This window comes from Phycodurus eques, chromosome 12, assembly GCF_024500275.1.
Source record: "Phycodurus eques isolate BA_2022a chromosome 12, UOR_Pequ_1.1, whole genome shotgun sequence".
NCBI classification, from domain to species: Eukaryota; Metazoa; Chordata; class Actinopteri; order Syngnathiformes; family Syngnathidae; genus Phycodurus; species Phycodurus eques.
In genome coordinates this window covers 24,182,296-24,204,908 of record NC_084536.1, presented here as the reverse complement: position 1 = coordinate 24,204,908, position 22,613 = coordinate 24,182,296, and the positions used below count along the sequence as shown (strand labels likewise).

Genomic DNA, 22,613 nt, shown 5'->3' with positions numbered 1-22,613 from the left:
GATGTACTCTCTTTAATTTAACCTAAAATCATTCAAAACCGTGTTCATGATTTTGGTCCCCCAAAAATGTAATATACATAGTAAACATACTCGGAAAACACAATCTTTTTTTTTCCATTTGTGTCTTTTGTAGCCTTTTAATTTTGGCTTAACTGAAGCACTCACTGGGAGCCTTGTGCATGATGCAATATGCATGATGCACATTTAATAATTTAGCTAAAGTTGCATAATGTTTGAATGCTGTTTATAAACCACCAAGTGTCATAGTTGGTTAAACGCACAGTCATCATGTTAAAAGATATAACTGTAATGCTTGGTAGTTCAGATGCTGATGGGCAACATGGTGATATGTTCCAGAATTCAGAATTAGCCAATGGCACTGCGGTGTTCGATTGAAAGTATTTTCTCAGCAGATAATTTAGAAGAAGAAAATAAATCATGAAGTATGACACATACAACAAACACAAACAGCAATTTGTACATACCCACTTATCTGATTGTAATCTCAGCATTTTCTTCTGTTTTCACCTACAAATAATTATTTGACGTGATAATGAATTTGGATGTTGGAGAGTTCTACTAATACCTGTGTAATTAAAAAAGGCCCCCAGGGGCAATCCAACAAATATAAGAAGTTGTGTTAATGGGGAACAGAGAGTGAGCATGTTTGCTTTTGTAATATAATGTGCTGCTATGAAACAAACTTGACTCACCATGTCATAAAAATACTATCCAATTTTGAGAGGCAGCATACATCCTGAACTGGTCGCCACCCAATCACAGAGATCTCTCAATTTACCACCTGTAAATATGCCACAAACCAAGATCCCAAACTAGTGTTGCACCAAGTACTGATACCAGTACTGTACCGAGCAAGTCAAAAATAGCACAGTACCATTTTTCTTTGTACTGTTAGTTACTAGTCTTAAAAAAAACAAAAAAACTTTCGCAACAGTGTTCAAGTCACACGGTGTTTTAAAGGCCAGTAACCAAAAACCGACAGTCAGCCAATGACTGCCCGTGTGTGCGCGCGTGACTGTGTGGGAGCCGGGAGAATTAACTGACTTCAAACTGCTGACTAGCTCCTGCCTCTTCCAGACACGTTAGCAAGCGTTAGTGTTAGCCACCAGGACGTAACCTCAGAGTCCGCAGATCACAAGGCTATGCGAGCCAGGTGCTAAGTCAGTGTTATATGCAGTGGATTCTCCTGTGCTGTTAGGGAAACTCTGCATTCGATGCACACGAGAGTCTGTGTTACCAGCAGGAGATCGATTGCATGGAACGTCTTGGCACGGGCGTCCCCCGCTTGGAAGTCCAGTTCGGAGGCCTCCAACCTGGATACAGGCTACACACGTTGTCAGAGACCACGCCGGAATTCAGCGTGTTTGAGAAGAATAAAAATCCACCCGAATGTAAAATGAAAACCACTTATTATTCAAGTGGAGAAAAAAAGGTCCACTTTTTGAGTGTCGTGGCTTCGCACGCAATGAATAACAGCACTGGCCACTGACTGGGTGCATAATATATTGTTTACAATGGGAGAAATGAAATGCATTCAATCACAATAATACTGCGCACTAAAAGCTTGAATAAAAAGCTTGTATACTTGAAATACACAGTATTAGTAAATATGTATCTTCTTCTTTTCCTTTGGGCTTGTCTCGTTAGGGGTCGCCACAGCGCGTCATCCTTTTCCATGTACGTCTACCTCCCGCATCCTCCTCTCTCACACCAACCGCCCTCATGTCTTCCCTCACTACATCTATCAACATTCTCTTTGCTCTTCCTCTCGCTCTTTTGCCTGGCAGCTCCATCCTCATCATCCTGCTACCAATATACTCACTATCTCTACTCTGGATGTGTCCAAACCATCGAAGTCTGCTCTCACTTTGTCTCCAAAACATCTGATGAGCTCATTTCTAATCGTATCCAAACTGGTCACACAGAGAGAGAACCTCAACATGTTCTTTTCCGCCACCTCCAGCTCTGCTTCCCGCTGTCTCTTCAGTGCCACTGTCTATAGGATTAGTAAATACAGTCCCCCTCAAAAAGTATTGGAACGGCAAGGTCAATTTCTTTGTTTTTGTTGTACAGACATTTGGGTTTCAGATCAAAAGATGAATATGTGACATCCATCCATCCATTTACTGAGCCGCTTATCTTCACAAGGGTCGCGGGAATGCTGGAGCCTATCCCAGCTATCATTGGGAAGGAGGCGGGGTACACACTAACTGGTCGCCAGCCAATCGCAGGGCACATATAAACAAACAACCATTCGCACTCACATTCACACCGAGGGGCAATTCAGAGTCGTCAATTAACCTACCATGCATGTTTTTGGGATGTGGGAGGAAACCGGAGAACATGCAAACTCCACACAGGCGGGGCCAGGGATTGAACCCTGGTCCTCAGAAATGTGAGGCAGACGCTCTAACCAGTCGTCCACCGTGCCGCAGAATATGAGACAATAGTTCAGAATTCCAGCTTTTATTTCATGGTATTTACATTAGATGTGTTAACGCAGGACAGAGCACCTTTTGTTTGAACCCACCCACCTGTGCAAAAGTATTGGAACATGTGACTGATGGGTTTTTCAATTTGCTCAGGTGTTGACTTTTAGCTTGATCGCTTAAACATTAGATAGTGCTTGTTTTTGGCTTTGGGCTTCACCTGTAAACAAACTGCATTTTCTGTTAAGCAAACATGAAGACCAGAGAGGTATCAATGGGAGAAAAGCAAACCATTTTGAAAGAAGAGGGAAAATCGATCAGAGATATTGCACGAACATTGGACATAACCAATACAACAATTGGGAATGTCCTGAAAAAGAAAGAAACTACTGGTGTACTGAGCAACAGACATCGAACAGGTCGACCAAGGGTATCAACAGCAGTTGATGACAGAAACATTGTGAGAGCTGTGAAGAAACACCCACAGACAACAGTCAGTGACATCACTGCCAACCTCCACAGGGCAGGGGTGAAAGTATCACAACCCACTTTTCGAAGAAGACTTCGAGAGAAGAAATATATATACAGGCCATATCACAAGATGCAAACCAGTCATCAGCAAAACAAATCGGAAGGCCAGATTGGATTTTGCAAAGAAGTACAGAGATGAGCCACAAAAGCTTGAGAACAAAGTTTTATGGACTGATGAGACCAAGATTAACTCCTACCAAAGTAATGGGAAGGCCAAAGTATGGAAAAACAAAGGACCTGCTTATGGTCCAAAACACCTAAGCTCATCTGTGAAGCATGGTGGAGGTAATGTCGTGGCTTGGGCTTGGATGGCTGCTTCTGGAATGGGCTCACTAGTCTTTATTGATGATATAACTCATGACGGTTGCAGTAGAATGAATTCTGAGGTGTACAAAACCATTTTGTCTGGCAATTTACAGAAAAATGCATCCAAACTAATCGGGAGAAGACAATGACCCAAAACACACTGCCAACACAACAAAGGACTTCATCGGGGGGGAAGGTGGAAGCTCTCAGACTGGCCAAGGCAATCGCCGGACCTGAACCAATAAAGCATGCTTTTTAACTCCTGAAGCGGAGACTAAAGGGAGAAACCACCAGAAACAAACAAGAACTGAAAGAAGCTGCAGTAAAGGCCTGGAAAAGCATTTCAAATGAAGAATGCAACAGTCTGGTGACATCAATGGGTCACAGGCTTGATGCACTTATTGTAAGTAAGGGTTATGCCAATAAATGTTATTCACTTTAAATTAATTTAATAATACTGTGAGGATAAACGGCTCAGAAAATGGATGGATGGATGGAATATAATAATTAAATTAAATAATGTCTGTTCCAATACGTTTGCTCACTTGAAAAGTGGGTGGCTTCAAACAAAAGGTGCTCTGTCCTGAGTTAACACATCTAGACGTAAATACCATGAAATAAAAGTTGGAATTCTGAACTTTTGATCTGAAACCCAAATGTCTTCAGTACACAGCAAAAACAAAGGAATTGGCCTTGCCGTTCGAATACCTTTGGAGGGGAATGTATAGAAATAATTAATATAATCATGGATAAAATATTAGACTGCTTGTTTCTGCTTGGGCAGCCGTGGCTCAATGGTTAAGATCATCGCCTGCCACCGTGGGGGACCTAGATTCAAGACCCCGACCGGACCATCCACCAACATCCCCCGGACTCACGGCTGTGGTGTCCTTGAGCAAGACACTGATACCCCGAAATGCTCCCCGGGCGCTTCAGCTGCCCCCTGCTCCAGTGTGTTTCACTAACGTGTGTATGTGTTCACTGTGATGGGTTAAATGCAGAGAAAAAGATTTGTGCGCATGCATGTTCATGTTCATGACAATAAAAGATGATTCTTCTTTAGTTTCTTGTTCGTTTTTAATGCAAGGTGCAACTAAAGCTACCTTTGTTTGGAGAAATATAATGATGACAATGAAAATGACTCATAAGCTTAATATAAGAGCTGATATGTAGCTCTAGCCATTTTCCATGGTTATCTTGATAATAACCAAAATTATATTTACCATAATACAATTAAGCTTTTAAGCAGGTAAAATTCATTCAGTGGCACCAGTGATTATAATGAACAAGAAATTGAAGAAACAAGGGTGCACTAATACGTATAGCCGGCAGAGTGGACGACTGGGTATCACATCTGACTCACAGTTCTGGGGACCGGGGTTCAAATCCCCGCCTGGCCTGTGTGGAGTTTGCATGTTCTCCCTGTGCCTGGGTGGGTTTTCTCCGGGCACTCCGGTTTCCTCCCAAAAACATCCCAAAAACATGCGTGGTAGGTTGATTGAAGACTGTAAATTGCCCGCAGGTGTGAATGTGAGTGTGAATGGTTGTTGTTTGTATGTGCCCTGCGATTGGCTGGCAACCAGTTCAGGGTGTGCCCCGCCTCCCGCCCGAAGATAGCTGGGATAGGGTCCAGCAGCCCGCGACCCTCGTGAGGAAAAGCGGTAAAGACAATGGATGGATGGATATATATATCCAAAGATCTTTTTTTGTGTTTGAATTGCTTATTGTTGTGTTGGTAATGATTGTAAAAAAAAAGTTAGTAAGGGACACACCTCTTTCTCAGTCAATACAGTGTGTGCGTGTGTGCGTGCGTGCGTGTGTGCGTGCAACATTTGATGGTACAACATAAACACAGATATTGAAAATTATATTACAGTTGTCCCATTTATGGTAATGAAAAAAGTGTCAACCAGTGGCTCATCCATGCAGCTGCATATTCCTCGAAGAATGCATTGACAATTAAATTAAATGTAAGTAATGCAAGAAGCCGAGCCAATCAACTAAGATACTGTACATAATTAGTCAGATTATATCTCAGGATATGAGATGGGTGGGAGATGAGATATTACACATCTGCTTTTTTCCCCTGGAAGTCTATATTTAAACCTGCCATGTTTAATTCATCATGAGCTCCCATCCTCTCAAGTTGGCTCTTTATCTGAGATGATACAGTACATAAGAAAGTAAAATGTCAAGGCCTTATAGATGGGATATTCCACAAGGCAAAAACAGTCAGTGCGTCTCACCAGCATGTGTAAGCAGAAAAACTATAAACCCATCACACAACTCTTGATCGTTCAGATATACAGTAGCATTTCCTGTAGGAGTGAATGGGAATGGTTACCATTCCCTCGACGTCAGCCCTGTGATGGACTGGCAGTCTATCAAGCCACGACATGTCACGGGCTAAGTGGTATGGATAATATTTTTTGGGGGATAAATGGATGAAAATGTCAACCTTCATATCTCCCAGTACTGTAAATCATGTCTTCAAGTCTCCCTGCGATCTATCATGCTGTGTTTTCAACTTGGGACGATGAGACTGTTATTAGCAAAACAAATGCCAAAAGTAATATACAACAGTAAATGCCTAAATATTCTTATGTATGTGACAAAGGCACAACTATTTATGTCTGCTGGGACACGGTAAAGCAAATAAGCGCAGTTTCTGTCACAGACTGGGGAGTCTAGTAATTAATTGGAGCCACCAGAGCTTGCAATTCCCAATTAACCCAGAAGAATCAGACCGCAAGATCTGCAGTCTCACAATAATGCTTTGCACAAAAAGTGCCTAGTTTGCTTCTACTAATCCTTGGATTGGAAACACATGCACAGTTATTTTGATTTGGTAAACGAAAAAAATATGCATCTAGTTTACGACTGCTAATGTGCTAAAAGGTAGATAAATTGGGATTAATAGGTGTCACATGGAGTTAATTCAGAAAATAATGGACAATTAAGATGAGTTGTTGGCTAAACTCCACCACCTCATGGGCAATTACTCTCTTAGACCTGGTACACACATAAAGATAATCGGTCTGCTTTTGTCTCGATTTTGCCCCTTCCCAACCAAACATGCCAAATGCCAGACTATTTGATATGTCATAAAATTATGCTATACAATTATCCTGTAGTCTAAGGTGAAGCGGAACGAAATGTAGCCAATCAAAGAAGCGCCCTGACGAAGGAAAAAGGAAGCGTCCGTAAATAAAAACATGTCTTACATAATATCGTTTTGTGTACAAAAGTGGGTTCCCCAAATGGCAAGTAGTATATTCCAAAGCAAGACTTTTTGACGACATCATCATTCTGTAACAGGTCCCTTCGGAGACACACAGGACACATCGGCACAACATATCTGGCAGTGTTTGCTCTTCATGTTTGTTAGCTCACATGTGATCACGTCAGATTTCTGCCTTGGAGGACTTGTTTCTAGATCGGCGGTGGAACAAAATCTTTTGGTGTGTGGTGTTCTGTGTTGAGATTGTCACCGCACACCACACACAGTATGACCAAAACTATTTAATGAAGGATTTTTTGTTTTATCTTGATGTGTGGTGTCTGTAACAGACAAATGTGTGTACCAGGGCTAAAGGCCATATACTCCGCTTCATGTAAGTCTTTTTTTTTTTTTTTTTTTTTTTTTAAACGCACCTGGCTAGCACATCTTTCAGCTACACGCATTCTCTTGTCCATACTTCTGACACCCCCATTGTGTGTAACCTGCAAATTTGTGTGTAACAACTAAAGAAGCGTGAGTCAATGACGTCTGAGGCAGGCTGTAAATCACGGAGCACGCCATTTTCCTGAGACGTGTGAATGTCAATCAAATCCATTTGAAAACTACAGGACACTTTAAATGTGAAAAAAACTTTACGTACCAGATGTGTTGTCGAGGGATGTGCACACTACGAACGTGGCGTAATGTGGTGAGCGTAGCTGAGCATTATTTGCCAGGCGTGTCCCGCAATAGCTCGAATCAACAGTCGCCGAGCCATTGCCCAGTAGTTAATTGAATAAAAATGATTAATATTATGTTTCACCTTCATGGGGTGCTAGACTTACTACAGGCTCTGGAGTGCAGAAGAGGAAAAGTGCTTCTAACAGCGGTTAACCATGCCGTTAGCCGCAGATTACCACTACTGCACGCGTGTCAAGAACAGAAAGGCAGACAAGACAGTGGGGGGCGAGGCAATTTTGAGAGAAAAACAAAGCTTAAAAAAAATAAACGATGGCATCAATGGTTAAATCAATTGTTGACGATTTTGATCATCAACATAATTGTGGCAAGTCGACTCATCTTGAGAGCCCTAATCTTCAGAAATGCTACTTTACAATTTGATGAAGGTTTATTAACAGAGACCATACTTCCTGCAAATACCATGTAAAGACAAGGTTTGATATCTTTTTTTTGTATATCTGGACCTCCCAGTAATTCCTGAGTCACCCATCAGGTATTTTAGTGATACCAATACCGATGTGAGGGATCCCAGACTGACCAGCAGCAGTGTATTTACTTATTATTATCAGTATCAAGCTTCAAATTAAGTGGTCTCACATCGCAGTTTGCAAGTTAAAATTAGCATTTTGCGCCTCAAAAAACCTTTTTACCTACCTCCATTTTACAAGGAGACGGCCACGGAGACGGACGCACACAGGTATGTGAGACAACGCGCTTACGTCACAAATGCGTGGGGAGTAGAATGCGAAAGTGAAATCTATTCGGTTGAAGGAGCAGGAACACAGCAGGATGATGTAACGCGACGCCAAATTGAGAAGAGAAAAAAAGATAATGGTGAAAGGAAAAATGGTGAAAGTGTGGAAGAATTTCATAATGAAGAGCAAGGCGAGCACCCGTTCTTTGTAACATGGACCTTTCTCTGACGCCGCGTTGCGGGACCTCAGAGACGAAGGTGAAATTAATACAGCGCTAATCACTGAGATTAACGTTAGTCTTTCTTACTAACTTAACATTAGCCCGGTGGAGCGCCTCTGTTAATTATATGTAACGTCAAGTGTGTGGCTTTGTTTATTACAAAGCTGAAAAGTACAGTGTGCAACCATTTAGCAACCATAACGTTACTTACAGATGCTTTTGCTCTGTGCAGTCACTGTGTGACATATGGCCGGTATAGTATACTACCATTTGATGATCTGTAACTGGTAAAACTTTGAGTCAAGTATGTGAAAAATGTGGCAAATGTGACCAGAGAGGAATAAGAGAATCACGTATCCAAATAGAGGAGGGAACAACATGGAATTGACCAACTACAACAACTATTTAACAATAATGTTTTTAGGACACGTGATGAACTGTTCCAACAATTCCAAATAACAGGCGGAAATACAATAAATTAAAAGCAGCAATAAAAAAATGTAAAAAAAGAATACCGACACTCCAGAGCACCCTCGAACTGTTTGTCAAGCAAATAGTGAAGCTTTTCCCACAAAATAAAATAAATCTCTCCAAAGTTTATAAATTAATTTCATGTACTAAATCAATGCACTTACCAATCACCAAATGAGAAGAAGACCATTCCATGTCCGCTGACCGTAGCTACTGCATAAAGATTTGTAACAGTACGTTTAGAATGACAAAAAAACCCAAATCTACATTTTATACAAAAGTGTTCCATAGAACACACTTTACTCAGTACACTATGCATAAAATGGGCTTCTCTCCATCTAATATATGCGTGCAATGCACCAAAAATACCCCAGCCACCTGTTTTCATGTTATATGGCAATGCGCACCAATTCAATGCTTTTGGTCTTCGGTTACACAAAAACTCTCTTACATTTTGAATTTCAGGATTCCACTTTCCCCAAGATTGTGCATACTTGGCAACTTAAGCATAATCGAACTCCCTAATAGAGATTCACAATCATTACTTGTCGCGTTAGCTACCGCTAAGAAAACAATTTTATTAAACTGGGACAAAAAACAAGCTATTAACATCAGTCAGTGGCTAAATCTCATCATAGAATATATTGCGTTCGAAAAAATATCAGCAGAACGAAAAAATCAATTACACATATATATGTAGATAGCTGGTCACCTTTCCTCAACATGCTAAATGTCGACTCTTGCTTCCCTTGCCTGGGTAGGATGCCATTTGACAATAACAAGACTTCTTCTCAGTGTGAAACTTTGGAATTTTGTATTCTTTGTTGTTGAGGTTATTATTATTATATTTATGTATTTATTTTTATTTTCCCACCCATTTTAGATCGGTTTGCACGGTGAGAGGACACATGCATGGAGTGGGCCTCTTCTTCTCTCGTCCCTGTGTTTGCGGTTCCGGCGTCTGTGGGGGCGGGAGTTTCTTCACTCCTTCCCGATCTCGGGGCTGGGGGGGAACCACTGGGATGACCTCCCGGAGAGTATTAGTGGTGTAATGGTGACTCGCCCATGCTCCGTGGGCGCTGGAGCGGTGCCAGCTGGCGCCCACCTGCGTCCCCCGTTCTGGCTGCTGGTGGGGTCAGTGTCGCTCCTCGGGCCTGCTTCCTCCTCTTTCCCTTGGTGTGGGGCCACTCACTTATTGCGACAAATGAATATGAATATGTGAATTGCTTGTATATCCCCTCACTCATACTCTCATTCTATAGAATTTTATAATTTACATAGTCAACCGCACCCCACTTCAGTTGTGCAGCCGGGTTCACGACCCTTGTCCTGCATGCTTCTTCTCCTGTCCTTGTCCTGTTCTAGCTTGTCCTGTCCTTCCCTCACAGGATGTAGCACTACAGCCCCTTGCAACACTCATTTTTAATGTTTCATTGTTGTCGATAATGTTATGACTTACTTTTCTCATCCTGTTTACAATTTGTGTTTGCCTTTTGTCTTCGTTTCTCTCTCCCCTCTAGAAATGTTGTTCTGTTCGACTCTGATTCTCATTAACTTCAATTATAATGCAAAGAAACCACAGCGTAAGCTTAAAAACTCCAGTGTGACACAGTAAAACTGTTCCGGAATAAAAGGGATACAGATCCTCCATTCTGCTTGACCTAACAGCCAAAATAAAAAATAGAGGAGGGTCAGATGAAGGAAATATTTGTTCTCTCTCCAGGTTTCTTCATTTTAGTTTTAACAAATTGAACACTTCCAAAACTTGTAGTAGTACAAGGAATATTTGTCTTATTCCTCGTCAGCTAGACTAAAATTCTAGGATATAAAAATGCTAAATTCTCATCTGCTTAAGTGAAGACGCACAAAGGCTGTTAATGTTTTGTTTTTTTGTTTTGGTTAAAGCTCTTATTTTCTCTTTTGTAATCATAATTGCTGTTGAACCAAGCAAAAATATAGTGTATCCAAATATCCGATTGTTTGATATAATTTTCAGTAGGATACTCGAGTACTAAAATATTCGTGAGCTCCAGCCCTACATTCATCTCCAACGTTATATTGTCATATTTTTATTGCTTCATAAAAAAACTTGCTTCAGCTCTCTGTGCGATTAACCTGCAAAAAATTGCTCCTCACAATTAGAAACTTGCTCCTCAAATGAAGAAATGATGAGCAAAACTGCTCCTCAAAGAAAAAACAAATGTTCAAACCTTGAGTATTCTTATTTTTGAAATTATTTTTGGGTGTTTATTAGGGTTTTCTCCGGGGTTCTTCCCACTTCCCAAAAACATGCGTGGTAGGTTAATTGAAGACACTAAATTGCCCGTAGGTGTGAATGTGACTGCGAATGGTTGTTTGTTTCTATGTGCCCTGCGATTGGCTGGCGACCAGTTCAGGGTGAACCCCGCCTCTCGCCCGAAGATTGCTGGGATAGGCTCCAGCACGCCAGCAACCCTAGTGAGGATAACCGGTATAGAAAATGGATGGATAGTATTTTATGTTGTTGCTATTAATGTCATTTGAATAATTTGTAGTTAAAATATTTTCAAATATTTTCTCAGGTTTGGTTCATTAGATTTTAATATTCATCCAATTTTGAATGCACAAGATAAAAAGCCACGGGACTATCATCAATGTAATATTCTGGAAAAATATAATCTCAATTCGACAACTTCTTATTTTACTCTGATGCATTCCTGATGTTTAAAATTATTCATAATCTTGCACCACCCCCTCTGCTTTGTCTATCCTGGGAATGGCAGTGTCAGGATGACCAAAGCACCAAACAAGAGGTGACTGGGCACCACCGTTCAGGAAGACTTCCTTTCGTCAATATCCTTTCTCTGTTAAAGCTGTGGAAAAGTGGACCTCTATGCCTGCACATATCAGAGAGAGAAAAAACAACCTCAAACTGGATAAATTTAGGTCAAAATGGCAATCACCAAAGATTGCCTTGTATTTATTTCAATTCTCAAAACATGAATTATTTTATTTATCATGCAGCTATGCTATAATTTATTACACTTAGTGTGCTGATATTTATTCAATATCTCACAATGATGGACTTTTATATACGGTGATGTTTTTATATTGTGTCATTCTTGTGCTGTGTTGTTTGTTTGCTTTTTGGCTCCCTGCCTAAGGACAAAAGATGAAAATTATCTTCTAGCTAACTCTGGTCCAATTTATTTTTATTGTGCATTGTCCCTGTAAAAATAAATTAAAATAAACACATACGTAATTTCAGATATATACAAAATACACAGTGCAACTGATAAAGTACAGTATGTTTCTGTAAGGCGTTTCAAACTCTTGTTCTATGTGCCCACCTTTTAACTTTGAGCATATGCCCCCCCACATGCCCCTCCAAGGACATCATTCAGCATTAGCCCTCACACTTACTCTTCAAATGCTCACATATACACTACTGAAAGACTCTCATACACAATAGTGAAATGTGTTTGCTCAGCTGTCATAAAGACTCTTGCAAAGCTTTCATACGCACAACTAAATGTCTTGTTCTCATAAACACCACTTCAACACACTTATACGTTCGAACACACTAACTTGTCGACATACTCACGCGCGCATGTCAAACATGCTCACACACACGTCAAACGCACTGACACGCATGTCAAACGCACTGACACGCATGCCAATCGTGCTCACGAGCACATGTCAAAAGAATTTGGAATTGAACTACCTAACTAAATGTGCACGTGAGTATGTTTAAATTGCACGCATGAGCGTGTTTGACATGCATGTGTGAGTGTTTGAGTAGTGTTTATGAAAGCATTTGAACAGGAACTGCTACAGCTAATCCTGAATTAGGGACCTAATGGCTGCTCATGCAAAGGTCTCTGCACACCCCTGCATCGATTCACCGTAGATTTCGAGAAATTCTAAATTGAAACTTGTGTATTCAATTATTGTTTTTGAAAATCAATCAGAACAGTACAGAGTGTTATATCATCATTCCGCCCTGGAAAAAAAATATTTTAAATCATTAAAAGACCAAAATTACTATTACGATACTATTACCATTATGAGTGTTTGTAAATTTCTGCATACTACATTTATGGAATTATTTAACCAATTAAATTTCAAGTCTGACTTGCTAAATTAGTTTGTACAAGAGAGTAGCTCAAATATGATCATACAGTATCAGTGTGATTCTGACTAAGATCACTTCCAGCTCAATCCCCAAAAGCCTAAAAAAAAAGAAAAATCTCGCTTTCCTCATTGGCCAGGAGTTTATTTCGTCCAATCCATCCATAAACCAACCTGCAAAGCTTATTTTTACTGGTTGCCGCATCGCACAACATTAGTTGTCCCTTTCTAGCCTAAGGTCAGCTCAGGGAATGAGATGGCGTTGTGAAGATAGTGGAAAAATGTCACTTGGGAATGAAATATTGATGGAAGGCCTTGCCTCTTTCTCCTGCCCTGAGGCATGCTGTTACACTTATGCAGTTCATGGGCAATAGGGGAAAAGTCAGGGCAGCATCGAAAGAGACAGACAGTGACCACCGCAGGAATGCCACAATCCTGTCCATCCTCTCCCTCTGAGGTATCATCTTTCTCCTCACTCGAAGCAAATCATAATCAGATTGCCTTTATATGGTTTATTTTCAGCCAAGACCATCAGGCTCAACATATGATCCCCTTCTGGCAAATAAGGGACATATCCAATGTAAAGAAGAAACTGTAACATAACTCCAAACAGCGGAGTTTGGATGTTAGTGAGTCTCAATTACAATGTGGGGAGACATAACAGAGAGATGGACCATAGTTCTTTAACAGAGCACAATAGTGACATAAATATGGAGTGTACGTATACACATTAGCACACCTTAAGTGGTATAAAGTATGTACCATCAAATGTCTGCCAAGAAAAAAATAGCGAATTATTTTGTAACAACAAAGAATGTTGAAATCAAATACAGAGCAGCTGGTTCACGACTAACAAGGAATGTTTTGCATGCCGACTGTATGACTCACCGTTGATCCAATTAGCCTTTGGGTCGTGGACCTTGAACTCTGGTTTAAAGAGATCCTCCACAGTCAGTTTGGTGTCACTTCCAGCTTGGGTGTCAGCTGTAATTATAAGGCATTCATTGAGATTCCTCTCACCAACATGTAATAACATAATATGACTGTTACCCCTGTTTAAAAGTCTATTGTAATTAATAAGACACAATACTAGTATGTTGCATGACTGTTTGAAATTCAGATTCGGATTGAATCTTTCAGGACGGGTTACCTGCGATGATGCATCTCTTTCAACAGCACTACTAAGACTATACCAGTAAGACTATTGGATTGTTTTTTTAGTATTTCATTTTCTGTATTGCTTCCCCTGTCTGACTATATCCTCTGTTGAGGTACGCATGCACTTCTGTGAGTGATGTGTCGGTCACGAACGAAACGGCTCTAAGATACGGATCTTTGAAGCGAACGATGAGACCCGGCTCAAGATTGAGAGCTGCTTTCGTCATTTCCTGAAGAAAGAGCTTGCGCGTGATTGGTCAATATGCAGAGCAGAGGTGGGGAGGAGTGGCAGCACACAGGCGGAGGAAGGAAGACGAGTGAGAAACAGAGCGAGGGGCCATAAGAGAAAACAAACGTGCTGGTAAGGAATAGTTAAGAAAATGAGCGATAGCAGGAAAAGGAGTCAAATCTGGACACAAACTTTATTTACAATTCAAAGGCAGTGTAAAATCTGCAGGAAAAAAAATCTCACAACAAAATATAAATGATGTAAAACAAAAATTAAAAAAAATCTCTTATCGTGCTTGGCTGCACAACCTGCTGAGGCACCCATCCGTGCAATGAGAAGAATAAACACAAGCATTTGAACCTGGTATTAATGAAGGTTCCAGTGTGTCTAATGCAACTGTTACCCACTGTAGCAATGTCAGTCCCTTCTGAGTGAGCCTTCTCCAAAACAGGAGACAACAAATCATTTACCACAGAAGAAACCAGATCAGCTCCTCAAAGCTGAGCAACTTGCTTTCTCAATGCCAATCAATAAGTTATCCGAATGCAGATTTTTTTTATTTTTGTTTTACATCAGGGTGTAATCCACCTTTTGCTCAAAGTCGGCTGGGATAGGCTCCAGCGCCACGTGACCCTAACCAGGAGAAGCGGTGTTGAAAATGGATGGATGGATGGATGGATATTTATTAGTTCAACTCGAAATAGTTGTTTGTTTTTGTATTTTGTTTTATTGTAGGACCAAGTACCGTGAATAAATAAAGGCAAACTGTTATAATAAATATGGAAAATATTGGACATTTTTTACATCAGTATGCATAATTTTACATGATGTTTGCAGAGTAAATTCATTTAAGTAACAAAAAAATCTGACGAGCCGTTCTAGAGCCGAAAAAGCCGGCTCTTTTTTAGTGAGCCGATCCAAAAGAGTCGATTCTGTAAAGAGAGACGGAATTCCCATCACTAATTTCTGTGGCTTTCAAAAAGCAATTTGACAAAGTGTAAGTGCTTCTAAGGGATAAGAGATTACATTGTTTTTAAATTACTATGGGCCTTTTATATGCTACCATTGTCAAAAGCATTTAATATTTCTCTGTTGCTGTGCAGCCTCGCATTGATTCCCACCCATTTTGTCGTCCAAGGTGCCATCTATATATCGTTTCGATATATAGATATGAATATTCGAGATATTAATATTGCAAAGTCAACGATTTCATTTTCAACGATTGTCCCCACTGGCAACTGCATGTACAGCTCAGGCAGCCACACACATGGTTTTTAATCCATCCATCCATTTTCTACACCGCTTATCCTCACTCGGGCCACGGGCATGCTGGAGCCTATCCCAGCTATCATCCGGCAGGAGGCGGGGTACACCCTGCACTGGTCGCCAGCCAATCGCGGCGCACATGTAAACAAACAACCATTTGCACTCACAATCACAGCTACGGGCAATTAAAAGTCTTCAATTAACCTACCATGCATGTTTTTATGGCTGTGGGAGGAGAAAACCCGCGCAGGCTCGTGGAGAACATGCAAACTTCACACAGGCGAGTCCTCAGAACTGTAAGGCAGATGTGCTAACCACAAACACAACCCACAAAATAATATATTTACATGATCATGAGTGGAATAATTTTTTCAGATGTTTCACTTTTGAACATAAAATGCTAAATGGGAATGGAAAGTGCCTTTTTAAATAGAACAGCTGCTGATTGTGAGCAGAGGAGGGGTCGGGCCAAATGATTTGGAATGTCAGCCATATTGGCTAACCTTGCAAACGCCACACAGCATATTTCTACTTGGAGGCCTAGAGAGTAGCCAATCATGGAATACAGCAGTGGCTGAAAGGTCAAGGGATGATCTCAGTCACATCAGGCTCGAAGCTTGTTTCTTGGTGCAAATCCTTTACTTAATACATTTGTTTTAGAGCTCACCGAATTAGCAAAAGAGAGAATCAATCTGCATAATTTCACACACACTTTCCACTTCTTTAAAAGCGAATACATTCAGGAACACATCAACAAATTTATATTGAAAAGGTCGCTCTTCAAAGCAAATCTATTTTCTGAACCGTGTAGCCTCACTAGGGTCGCGGGCGTGCTGGAGCCTCACCCAGCTGACTCTGGGCCAGAGGCGGGGCTACACCCTTAACTGGTTGCCAGCCAATCGCAGGGCTGATACAAACAAACAACCATTCGCAGTCACATTCACACTTTCACGCAATTTAGAGTCTTCAATTTACCTAGCATGCATGTTTTTGAGATGGAGGAGTAAACCGGAGTACCCGGAGAAAACATGCAACCTCCACATTACATCTTTTGAAATGTTGTAAACTTTTGTAGTCATGCAACTGTTTTTTTTTGTATTTCAATTGTGGAATGTATCTCTTTAAATAGCTAGATTAATGGATGGCTGGATGGATAGATGGTTAGATCGCGAGAGAGAGTGAGAGTGAGAGAGCGAGAGAGGAATTACTGTAATTAGTATTATGATGGACTAGCCATCAGTTAGTCTTATCTTAGAATTCAGATTGCTTGTGACTTTTGAAACTGGATTAGCAGTAAATAAAATGGTGGGTGTATTTGTATGAATGACCCCTTCTAAATTGCAGACCCTGTTGTCATTTCATCCTGTTTTCTGAATGGTTATCCAAGAAGACTGTTTCAGACAGTGGTGTGGAGTCAGTTTCAGTAAGATTATAAACTAAGGTAGAAAGTGCGTTGAGTTGTTTCAGAGCCGAGTTAATTGTATTTGTATTAAAACTATAGTTGTTTGAGCTACCAGTTAATAAATGTTCTGTGTAGTTATGTACAGTATACAGTATATACATTTATACATCCAACATGTGTGGTTTCTTCTTGTTATTTGTTTAAAGAGAAAATTGCTGTGTTTGACGTGTGGACTGCATTGCAAAACCAGACTCCAGAGTCTGATCATGAATTTTACCTGGTGTGAGGACAATGACTGACATGGTGATGAGGGAGCAAACCACGAGGATGACCAGCAAGGCAATCGCAATGCCTTTCCAGTTCCTTTGAGGTGGACTCACCCCACCAAGGTCCTGTAGAGAAAAACAGAGGTCAAACAGATTAAGTAAACATCGAAAGACCCTCTTCAGCAGTCACATATCTTAATTCAAATAATTGCAAAGAATACAGAGGCTGAAATAAGTATTTAACGCGGCACCACTTTTCTCATTAAATATATTCGCAAAGGTGCTATTGAGCGAAACAATTTACCAGATGTTGGGAACAACCCAAATAATCCATACATACAACGAAAGTATAACAAATAAGAAAATACATTGTGTGTAATAATGTGAAATGACACAGGGGAAAAGTATTGAACATGTTAACTGGTTTTTAATACTTTTTACAAAAGCCTTTGTTTGCAATGACAGCTTCAAGATGGAGAAACTCGTCGCATGCATTGCTCTGGTGTTCTTTTGGCCCATTCAGCCACACAAGCAGTCTTCCAATTTTGAAGATTCCGTGGGCTTCTTTTATGGACCTTGAGTTTCAGTTCTTTCCATAGCTTTTTGATTGGATTCAAGTCAGTTGATTGGCTGGGCCATTCTGGGCTTTATTTTTTTTTTTTTTATTTGAAACCAATTGAGAGTTTCCTTGGCAGTATGTTTTGGATCATTATCTGCTGGAATGTCCACCCCCATTTCATTTTCATCATCCTCGTAGATGGTAGCAGATTTTTGTCAAGAATGTCTCGGTACATTTGCCCATTCATCCTTCCTTCAATAATGTGAAGTTTACCAGTACCATTTGCCGAAAAGCAGCCCCACACCGTGTTAAATACTTATTTCAGCCGCAGTACATAATAAGCATGTACTGTACTTCCGCCTAAGAAGACACCTTCCATTCTGTTTGTTTGAAAGACAATAACTAGTCACCCTTACTTTGATTGTAATAAACCAAGTGCTGACAACTTTGGATAATGAATATAATGCTGTGAACAGATGATTAATGGTCATGGGATGGGCAGCCGTGGCCCATTGGTTAAGATCATTGCCTGCCACCGTGGTGGACCGAGGTTAAAGAACCCGACCGGACCATTCGCCAACACCCCCCGGATTCACGGCTGTGGTGTCCTTGAGCAAGACACCGATACCCTGAATTGCTTCCCGGGCGCGTCAGCTGCCCCCTGCTCCACTGTGTTCTACTAACAGGTGTGTGTGTGTTCACTGTGATGGGTCAAATGCAGAGAACAAATTTTGTGTGCATGCATGCATATTCATGACAATAAAGGTGATTCTTCTTCTTCTTCTTCGATTAACAGCAAAGGTATGTTTTTGTTTAACAGTGTCTAAAGCATGGATAAGTGTACAAAACTTTACCAAAATAAGGACTTTTGTTGAGGCTAGAACCAATTATTAATGTTGACATTATTTCTTATGGGTAAATTGTTTAATTTACAAATTCTTCAACTTACCAACCCCACTCGAGGACCAATTAAGCTTGTAAATAAAAGAACATTTCTTCCGCCGAGAATTATCTTGACACATAGGTTTACGGTGTTTTTATGAAATACTTCGTTTTTTGTTTGTCAACACAAAAAGAACATCTGCAGGGCTGTTCGTTATCTCACTGGTGGAAATGTCGCAGCGACTGAGGGACCTGGGAGACCAAAATATTACTTGCAGTCTCACCAGGAGGATGTCTGATAGACGTCTCCACACAACGTGAGAATTAATGATATAGGCCTATATATAGTATAATATTCTTTCATTAAATATACTGCATAACGTATGTAATGTGTGTGTGTGTGTGTGTCTGTTGTGGTCCATTGACTAAGAATGGAGCACGGATACTGGGACTCGAATAAGGAAAACACTTTAATGTCCATAAAATACAAAATATTGGAGCAATCGTTCTGATATTTTCAGAGGTTGAAGTGGGCATAAGCAGATATGTCTCCGTACATTTTGGTAACGATTGATTGCAGTTTTGTGACATCAAGCGAAGTTAAGCTTTTTCTGAACGTGTATAGGATAACACTTTTATGTCCATAAAATTTTAAATATTGGAGCGATTGTTCTGATTTTTTCAGAGGTTGATGTGGGCATCGGTAGAGGTGTCCATATAAATGTTGGTGAAGGTTGCGTGCAGTTTTGTGACATTAACCGACGTCATGGGTTCTCTCGATAGTGACCATGTAGAGGAGACACCAAAGGTCTCCAAAGAAATCGCACAAGTTCGATTTCACCGAGACACCCTGGCTACCCAGCTAGTCTCCAGGAGACTCTTGGAAACATCATAGAGACATCTCTGCAACCAGCAGAGACTCAAGTCACATCATAGAGACATCTCTGCAACCAGCAGAGACTCAAGTCGCCATGAGATCGCCAACTAGTCTCCAGGCCAGTTTTTTAACTGTGTTAAAAAAAAAAGAGTAGTATTCCAAATGCATTCTTGGGAATGGTAATGCATTGCCAATTATGTTGATATTTTTATTTTGTCCATCCATCTATCCATTTTTGATCAAGTTTATCCTCAATAGGGTCGCAGGTGAGCATGCTGCTATCTCTGCCTACCTTGGGTGAGAGGCAGGGTAAACCCTGGATTGGTTTCCACCCAATCGCAGATTTGTATTTCAATACCTTTGTAATTTAATTGTCTATATTCAGTTATTGATCTTAATACGTATTGTACACAAAACCTGGCATGGCATTTGCAAATGACCTCATCAGATATTGTGTTGGCAAATTTGTTTGAAGTGTTTTTTAATACTGTCAGTTCTTTAATTTTAACTGCTGGAACAGGCAATGGACACAAAATCTAACCTAACATTATACTATCAAGAGAAGAAAACATCGGGTTATAGATGAGAAACAGTAGAAGTGCAGGCAATCCATGGCCTAACCTCTTTACCCACTAAGCATTCCAATCAAAACCTGAAATATTATGACAGAGTATCCATCCATCCTTCCATCCATTTTCTGAGCCGCTTCTCCAACCTCGGGTCGCGGGCGTGCTGGAGCCTATCCCAGCTATCATCGGGCAGGAGGCGGGGTACACCCTGAACTGGTCGCCAGCCAATCGCAGGGCACATACAAACAAACAACCATTCGCACTCACATTCACACCTACGGGCAATTTAGAGTCTCCAATTCATGCATGTTTTTGGGGCGTGGGAGGAAACCGGAGTGCCCGGAGAAAACCCACGCAGGCACGGGGAAAACATGCAAACTCCACACAGGCGAGGCCGGGGATTGAACTCCGCTCCTCAGAACTGTGAATTAAAAAAAAAAAAAAAAACTTCAATCAAGAGATGCCTTGATAGGAATATGGTAAATGCATTGCCAAGAAGTTGCAAAACAGTGGTAACATTCACGCAGAGGAAAGCCAGATATTGCCAGAAAACCTGTTTAAAGCTTCCAATGTTCCTGCGCTGATTGCATTTTTTTGGCAACCAATTCCGAAGTCACTTGATTTTGAGTATCTGTCATAGTATTTCATTCCACTACACGAACACAAAACGTTACATTGTTGGCAAAAAAAAGAAGATATTAATTTTAAATTTGGCAGTGCAGTGTCTTTGTACATCGGGATTATTTTGTCACTTTATGATGTTTAAGAATGATGAAAATCTAAAAATCTGATCTTTTTCACCCAATCATCTGAAAATTACGTGATTGGCCGTGATTTGGGATCACGTGAGTGGATCGGGACAACTCGAGTTTTGGAATCAGATTTTTAGTACAGATGAAAATAAAGTAAACTTGCGATAGAATGATGGGAAAGGAATCAGTACCGATTCAACAGGCTCATTAGTGTTTATTGATTATGTGCAGCAGACATGAATTCTAAGGTAGATGGGCTAAACATTCACCCACATACTGCAATTTTACCAGGACTGCACTTCACAGGATGGAAAATAGCCCAAAGCCGACTACGAGCCGAAGACTTTTTAAAAGGCAAAGATATGTTCAGTGGGCTCCAGACATCCATTGAATGCAAAGGATTTTCACTTGAGTATTACAAATTATGTTTTATATTTACAATCTTGTTTCATGTCTGGATACTTTTGAGCCCCCTGAAAATAGATGTCAATTTCTGCAATTCCTGCATTACGTTCGATTTTCGCGAAACATCTTAAATCAAGTCTATGCTTTACTCATATATTGAGTTTTTATTTTATTTTAAATCCACCATAGTGGTTTCTAGTGGACAAATTATATGTATATATATTTTTTTGGCACAATTGTCCAAAAAAAAATACAAATAAAAATACAAATTGTACCGGCATTAGCAGACTACTAGCAACCTTTTATTGCTCAGTGACTGTTTTTTTTTTGTCCATGCCTTTCTGTCTCCAAAGCGTTCTCTGTCAATTGACCGTCCGTTGTCGTACTAGAGCGGCTCCAACTACCGGAGACTCTGCCGATTCTGAGTCTGATATATGCTCACTGTCCAAATATACAGTACATCTGGACCTGGGTCTGTAACTGTACCTGCTTACATGCTGCTACCTAAGAGAAAATAAAAAGAAAAACATATTTGTACTCAGCACGTGAGTTGCGTCTCGACCCTCACATCTGCATCTACGTAATCTAAGGAATGCTGCATGCATTTGCATTCAAGGGCTCCATTGGTCAAACTGAGTGCAGAAAGCTTGTTTCAACAATGTGATTGACCACGGAGCATATCATGTATGCGATATTATCTGGTGTGAAACCAGCAACATTTGCGCTGCGACTGCCTCCAATTGCATGTCTGAGCCTTTGTGTTCGTGGATCTCAAATGAGATCTTCCACTGCATATGCTGTCAGTGATAAGATAAATTAAACCTCCCTCATATAAATATCTTATCTCTGCAGGCTTTCTGCCCTCAATTACCCATCAAACCCTGCAGGTGAAATGCAATCCACAAATATACCTCGATTGGACAGAGGGGAGGACAAAACATGATATAATAAGGAGTTCGTCTTTTGAGTAAAAGGCTTGACTTCGCATGTGGTTTACCAACCCTCTCGTTTTATTTTTATTATGTTTGAAATCGCTGTTTGCTGGAACACAGCGCAAAACAAAGGTATAAATAAGTCACAATATGAATCGATGTAAAACATTAGAATTTACAGCACCTTAGGCCTCTGATGTGGTATTTAACTTTTTGTTGTTCACCTTGAAGAAATGAAAGCAAACTAATGTCATTTGATATATACCATATAGGCTACTTATACAGTAGTTAAACCATTTCCAACAATTAATGTAATATCCAAGAGATCATTGTTGAGGTAATATTATACTAAATCAGAAAATTCCTCCTGATTGTTTTAATTGCAAGAAAGCGCAAGTGAATCTAAAAAGGATGATTTCTGTTAGTATTTTTTTATGTACTTAATCGTTTGAGTTTGGATTGCTAAATTTGTTAAACCTTTGGCAATATTTGGGAGCTTTGTCCATTTTTTCACATTTCACAATACAGTATGAATACTATATGTGTGTGCGTATATATATATATATATATAT

The 22,613-nt window shown here is 40.3% G+C and overlaps 1 protein-coding gene across 5 annotated transcripts in view; it reads right to left on the bottom strand.

Annotated features, from left to right (window-relative positions):
• Window positions 1-22,613, bottom strand: part of LOC133410435 (inactive dipeptidyl peptidase 10-like) — a 112,287-nt gene that overhangs the window by 73,730 nt on the left and 15,944 nt on the right. For all 5 annotated transcript variants that reach the window (XR_009769556.1, XM_061691614.1, XM_061691615.1 and 2 more), the window contains exons 2-3: window positions 17,077-17,191; window positions 13,633-13,728 (exon numbers count right to left, since the gene is read on the bottom strand). Coding sequence is in view for 4 of the 5 variants with exons in the window: in XM_061691614.1 (XP_061547598.1) it covers window positions 13,633-13,728; window positions 17,077-17,191 (211 nt within the window). In the remaining variant the exon portion in view is untranslated. The remainder of the gene's footprint in view (window positions 1-13,632; window positions 13,729-17,076; window positions 17,192-22,613) is intronic.